We start from the raw sequence: 6000 nt of genomic DNA, 5'->3' as shown, positions 1-6000 counted from the left end.
TATATATATATATATATATACACATTTTTAATATATATTTTTAAATTTTATATATATTATATTATTTATATTATATTATATATATATTTTAAATTTTTAAAAAAATTTTTAAAATCTCTTTTTATCCCCTACCTTCTCCTTCCAGTTTGGGGTCTCTTCTGATTTGGTTAGCATTTACTTTTCTGGGGCCTTTGCCACCCTTTTAGTATTTTATTCTCTTATTTATATATTCTTATCTGGATAAAATGATAAGGCGGAAAAACTTACCACAAAAAAAAGAACAAGAGGCAGTACTGAAAGCTAGGGACCTAATCAATACAGACATTGGTAATATGTCAGATCTAGAGTTCAGAATGACGATTCTTAAGGTGCTAGCCAGGCTTGAAAAGGGCAGGGAAGATATTAGAGAAACCCTGTCTGGAGAAATAAAAGTACTAAAATCCAACCAAAGTGAAATAAAAAAAGCCACTAACGAGGTGCAATAAAAAATGGAGGCCCTTTTCCACGCCAGTATCTGTCGTTTCCTGACTTGTTAATTTTAGCCATTCTGACTGGTGTGAGGTGGTATCTCATTGAGGTTTTGATTTGTATTTCCCGGATGCCGAGTGATGTGGAGCACTTTTTCATGTGTCTATTGGCCATCTGGATGTCTTCTTCACAGAAATGACTGACTGTTCATGTCCTCTAACCATTTCTTGATTGGACTATTCGTTCTTTGGGTGTTGAAGTTTGATAAGTTCTTTATAGATTTTGGATACTAGCCCTTTATCTCATATGTCATTTGTCAATATCTTCTCCCACTCTGCCACTTGTCTTTTGGTTTTGTTAACGGTTTCCTTTGCTCTGCAAAAGCTTTTGAGCTTGATAAAGTCCCAATAGTTCATTTTTGCCCTTGTGTCCCTTGCCTTGGGCAATATTTCTGGGAAGAAGTTGCTGCGGCTGAGGTCGAAGAGGTTGCTGCCTGTGTTCTCCTCAAGGATTTTGATGGATTTCTTTCTCACAATGAAGTCCTTCATCCATTTTGAGTCTATTTTCATGTAAGGAAATGGTCCAATTTCATTTTTCTGCATGTGGCTGTCCAATTTTCCCAACACCATTTATTGAAGAGGCTGTCTTTTTTCCATTGGACATTCTTGCCTGCTTTATCGAAGATTAATTGACCATAGAGTTGAGGGTCTATTTCTGGGCTCTCTATTCTGTTCCATTGACCTATGCATCTGTTTTTGTGCCAGTACCATACTGTCTTGATGATGACAGCTTTGTAATAGAGCTTGAAGTCTAGAATTGTGATGCCACCAACTTTGGCTTTTTCAATATTCTTCTGGCTATTCAAGGTCTTTTCTGGTTCCGTATAAATTTTAGGATTATTTGTTTCATTTCTTTGAAAAAAAATTGATGGGATTTTGATAGGGATTGCATTAAACGTGTAAATTGTTTTAGGTGGCATAGACATTTTCACAATACTTATTTTCCAATCCAAGAGCATGGAACATTTTTCCATTTCTTTGAGTCTTCCTCAGTTTCTTTCATGAGTACTTTATAGTTTTCTGAGTACAGATTCTTTACCTCTTTGGTTAGGTTTATTCCTAGGTATCTTATGGTTTTGGGTGCAATTGTAAATGGGATTGACTCCTTAATTTCTCTTTCTTCTGTCTTGCTATTGGTGCATAGAAATGCAACTGATTTCTATGCATTGATTTTATATCCTGACACTTTACTGAATTCCTGTACAAGTTCCATCTAGCAGATTTGGAGTGAGTCTTTTGGGTTTTCCACATAACATATCATATCATCTGCAAAGAGTGAGAGTTTGACTTCTTCTTTGCCGATTTGGATGTCTTTAATTTCTTTTTGTTGTCTGATTGCTGAGGCTAGGACTTCTAGTAGTATGTTGAATAGCAGTGGTGATAATGGACATCCCTGCTGTGTTCCTGAACTTAGCGGAAAAGCTCTCAGTTTTTCTCCATTGAGAATGATACTTGCTGTGGGTTTTTCGTAGATGGCTTTGATGATAGGTACCCTCTGTCCTTACACTTTGAAGAGTTTTGATCAGGAAAGGATGCTGTACTTTGTCAAATGCTTTTTCAGCATCTATAGAGAGTATCATATGTTTCCTGTTCTTTCTTTTATTAATGTATTGTATCACATTGATTGATTTGTGGATGTTGAACCAACCTTGCAGTCCTAGGATAAATCCCACTTGGTCATGTTGAATAATCCTTCTAATGTACTTTGGATCCTATTGGCTAGTATTTTGGTGAGAATTTTTGCATCTGTGTTCATCAAGGATATTGGTCTGTAATTCTCTTTTTTGATAGGATCTTTGTCTGGTTTTGGGTTCAAGGTAATGCTGGTCTCATAAAATGAGTATGGAAGTTTTCCTTCCATTTCTATGTTTTGGAACATTTTCAAGAGAATAGGTGTTAATTTTTTTTTTTTAAAGTTTGGTAGAATTCCCCTGAGAAGCCATCTGACCCTGGGTTCTTGTTTGTTGGGAGATTTTTGATGACTGCTTCAATCTCCTTAGTGGTTATGGGTCTGTTTAGGTTTTCTATTTCTTCCTGGTTCCGTTTTTGGTAGTTAATACGTCTCTAGGAATGCACCCATTTCTGCCAGATCATCAAATTTGCTGGTGTATAGTAGCTCATAATATGTTCTTATAAGATATGTATGTAAGATATTTGCAAATGACATAACAGGACTAGTATCCAAAATCTATAAAGAACTTATCAAACTCAACACCCAAAGAACAAATAATCCATTACAAATGTAGTGATCTGAAGGGGCATGTGCACCTGAATGTTTATAGCAGCAATGTCCGCAATAGCCAAGCCATGGAAAGAACCTAGATGTCCATCAATAGATGAATGGCTAAAGAAGATATGGTGTATATATATATATATTTATATTTATATATATGTATATATATTTATATTTATATATACACACACACACAAACACACATACATACATACACACACACACACACACACATACAATGGGCTTGGGAGGTTGGGAAGGAAAAAATGAAACAAGATGGGATCGGGAGGGAGAGAAATCATAAGAGACTCTTAATCTCGCAAAACAAACTGAGGGTTGCTGGGGGAGGAGGGTACGGAGCGGGTGGTTGGGTTATGGACATTGGGGAGGGTATGTGCTATGGTGAGTGCTGTGAAGTGTGTAAGCCTGAGGATTCACAGACCTGTATGCCTGCGGCAAATAATACATTATATGTTAATTTAAAAAAAAAGAAATGTAAATCAAATGAACTTATGTTTAATGCTTTCTCAATAAAGTGTTGCCCGAGGGAAAAAAAAAAAAGAAAAAAGAAAATTCACTTAAGAAGTGACTTCAAAGGGATGCTTTGGGGCACCAATGGCACCCTGAGAAGCTTTCTGGGGGAAGGAGGAAGAGAGGGCTTCTCGCTCAGGCTGCAACAAAACCATTTTGATCTTATCAGTGTGATAGGTAATGTAATATACTGAGAGAAATAATTTCACAGCCTTAAAAAAAAGATAGAAATCCTGTGTTCTAATTAGAAATAAATAATCTTAAAAAAAAAAAAAAAGGGTGGGACTCCTGGGTGGCTCAGTTAGTGAGTGTCTGCCTTCAGCTCAGGTCATGATCCCAGGGTCCCGGCATCGAGTTCCACATCAGGCTCCCTGCTCCACAGGGAGTCTACATCTCCCTTTGCCTCTGTCTGCTGTTCCCCCTGCTTATGCTTTCTCTCTCTCTCTCTCTCTCTCTCTCTAATAAATAAATAAATAAAATTTTAAAGAAAAAAAAGAAGGCCACAGCTAAAGGCTTTCTTCTCTTCTCTACTTAAGGCTTCCCTGGTAGACAGTGGTGGTGTGGTATTACCTGGCATGTGCCATAAAACATATACATCACACTAGTTACACCACCTCTGATGATTTATTTGGAATGCTTAAGAGTCCACAAGCACAATGGAAATGTCATGAAAATGGCATGTTGTACTTATAAATCATTTTAAGTGTTTGCCTACAAAACCCACCCAGAAGTTTTAAAAAGTGCTTTTTAAAAGTATAACACAATTAGTTAAAAGATGATGATTTTGAGATAATTTTTAACAGCTGAATGACTACTAATGTAGTTCAAGGAGCTACGTAACAGAAAAACATAGTAAGGATCTGCTGGGTTAAGCACTGTTTTTACTCCTCATGGTGATGTCACATCACAAGTAGATACTAACGTACCGGATCATCAGGGTTATATTGGATAACATATTCTATCTGTCCATTCGGTCCATCATCTATGTCTGTAGCTCCATTGTCTCCTGAAAATCCTGTAAATATCGTGGTGCCAACTGGAGTGAGCTGAAAATAAAATAAAATAAAAGCCGTCAATCCTTGTTCCATCAACAGCACACCAGAAGTGTTCTAGCACAAGCTCAAACTTCTGTTACACAAAGGAGAGTAGGCAGCTGCCCACGGCCACAGACCTGATGCATTTCTAAAGAACGCTTCTAAACCTTCCATACGAGTTCTTGTGAAAGCTGAAATTTCCAACATCACGGTCCTTGCTTTGAGTGAAAAACAGAAGGCCCTAACTCAGTGTGAAGCACATTTGAACCAACTTATGACCATTAGCATCTCAGCCCCTGTGGAGAGAATGCAACTGTTGTTCCTCCTTTAAAAACAAACAAACAAACAAACAAACAAACCTTGATGCATTAAGTTATGGACAAGCTAGAATTTAAATTGTATGTGGAAGTTAGCATCTTTATTTTAAAGTCAAAAACCACTTAGGAGAGATGAATGACACGATAGAAGTTTGAGGATGGGACATCAGAGACAGTGGTGCTCTATGCATCCAAGGAGAGAGAGAGCTCGAGTTGCCACAGTTGCAGAAGGCCACTGAGTGGTGGGTGTTGGCAAGATGACCAGATCTTTTCCTTTGGGATTCAAACAATGGCATAACTTATTACAGCACACAAGACCATGATTTGGCATTTGGCCTGTGTATCTAGCTTCATTCAGTGTTGCTCTCCACCAGAGAGTCACTGTTATTTTCTTTGACCTGTAGGTCCTTCCCTACAAAGTGTCTTCCTACATCCAGAGCCTCTAGAAGTCAAGCTTTAGCTGGAGCCCTCCTCATGAGTTACATTTCCACTTACTCAGCATCCCTTCTCCTAAACCATCCCCGGCAAAGCATGCTCCATTCCACATCAGTATAAGGTACCCTTCTTGTTGTGTTTGCATCTTATACTTTTCTTCCTTAATCCCTGCATTGAAATCATGAATAAATAAATTTTATCAATAAACATAACCTCTCTGCCTCTATGTGTCGGAGGCTTTTTTTTTTTTTTTAAATTTTAGAGATATGTTTTGTTAGTTTTTAAATGGCATTCTTTCATGGAGAAATAGTTTCAGGATGGAAAAAGAAAAGGAGTTGTCTCATGTATTCCTGTTTCCAGTGGGTACAAATCCAGACCTCTACAGGGATCAACCACATAATGAGTAAATGAATAAAACGAGCCTGATGTGCTCGGGGGAAAACTGAGAATCACATACATTCTACGAAGCAAATTCTTGCCATGATGGAATATAGTCTTCTTATATCCTAATTTTATGAGAAATGTCTTGGCTCTAAGATTGGCCTAGATTTTAGAGAATTAAACTATGGACTGAATGGGCCAAACAAAATATATGCACGAGGCCCTGTAACTACAGTACTTTGCAACTTCTGATCTAAGAAAAAAAATTACAAGTGTGATGAAAGAAACAAGCCACAGATACAAAGTAGTGAGCATTTACAAAGTCAGCCTTCCTGGCAGGCAGGTCTACGGGGCAAATTTTGACTTCCAACAGGTCAAAGAGAACACAAAGAAGAGAGGAGATGGTCTGAACAGCACATTTGAGAACACCAGGACACCATGGAGGGAGACCCTGGGTGAAAACGTGAGGTCACTGAAAGAGTGCTAAGACTTCTAAACTGACAATTTTCATTTTTAAAACTGTAATCCCAGTCCCCAAAGAT

The 6000-nt window shown here is 37.8% G+C and overlaps 1 protein-coding gene across 1 annotated transcript in view; it reads right to left on the bottom strand.

Annotated features, from left to right (window-relative positions):
• Positions 1–6000, bottom strand: part of PCDH15 (protocadherin related 15) — a 1265671-nt gene that overhangs the window by 492464 nt on the left and 767207 nt on the right. Inside the window, exon 8 of the mRNA XM_032845308.1 lies at positions 4218–4337. Coding sequence (XP_032701199.1) covers positions 4218–4337 — 120 coding nt within the window. The remainder of the gene's footprint in view (positions 1–4217; positions 4338–6000) is intronic.

This window comes from Lontra canadensis, unplaced genomic scaffold (genome assembly GCF_010015895.1).
Source record: "Lontra canadensis isolate GAN:19392208 unplaced genomic scaffold, GSC_riverotter_1.0 scaffold162, whole genome shotgun sequence".
In the NCBI taxonomy this organism is placed as follows: domain Eukaryota; kingdom Metazoa; phylum Chordata; class Mammalia; order Carnivora; family Mustelidae; genus Lontra; species Lontra canadensis.
This window is presented reverse-complemented; position numbering and strand designations above follow the sequence as displayed.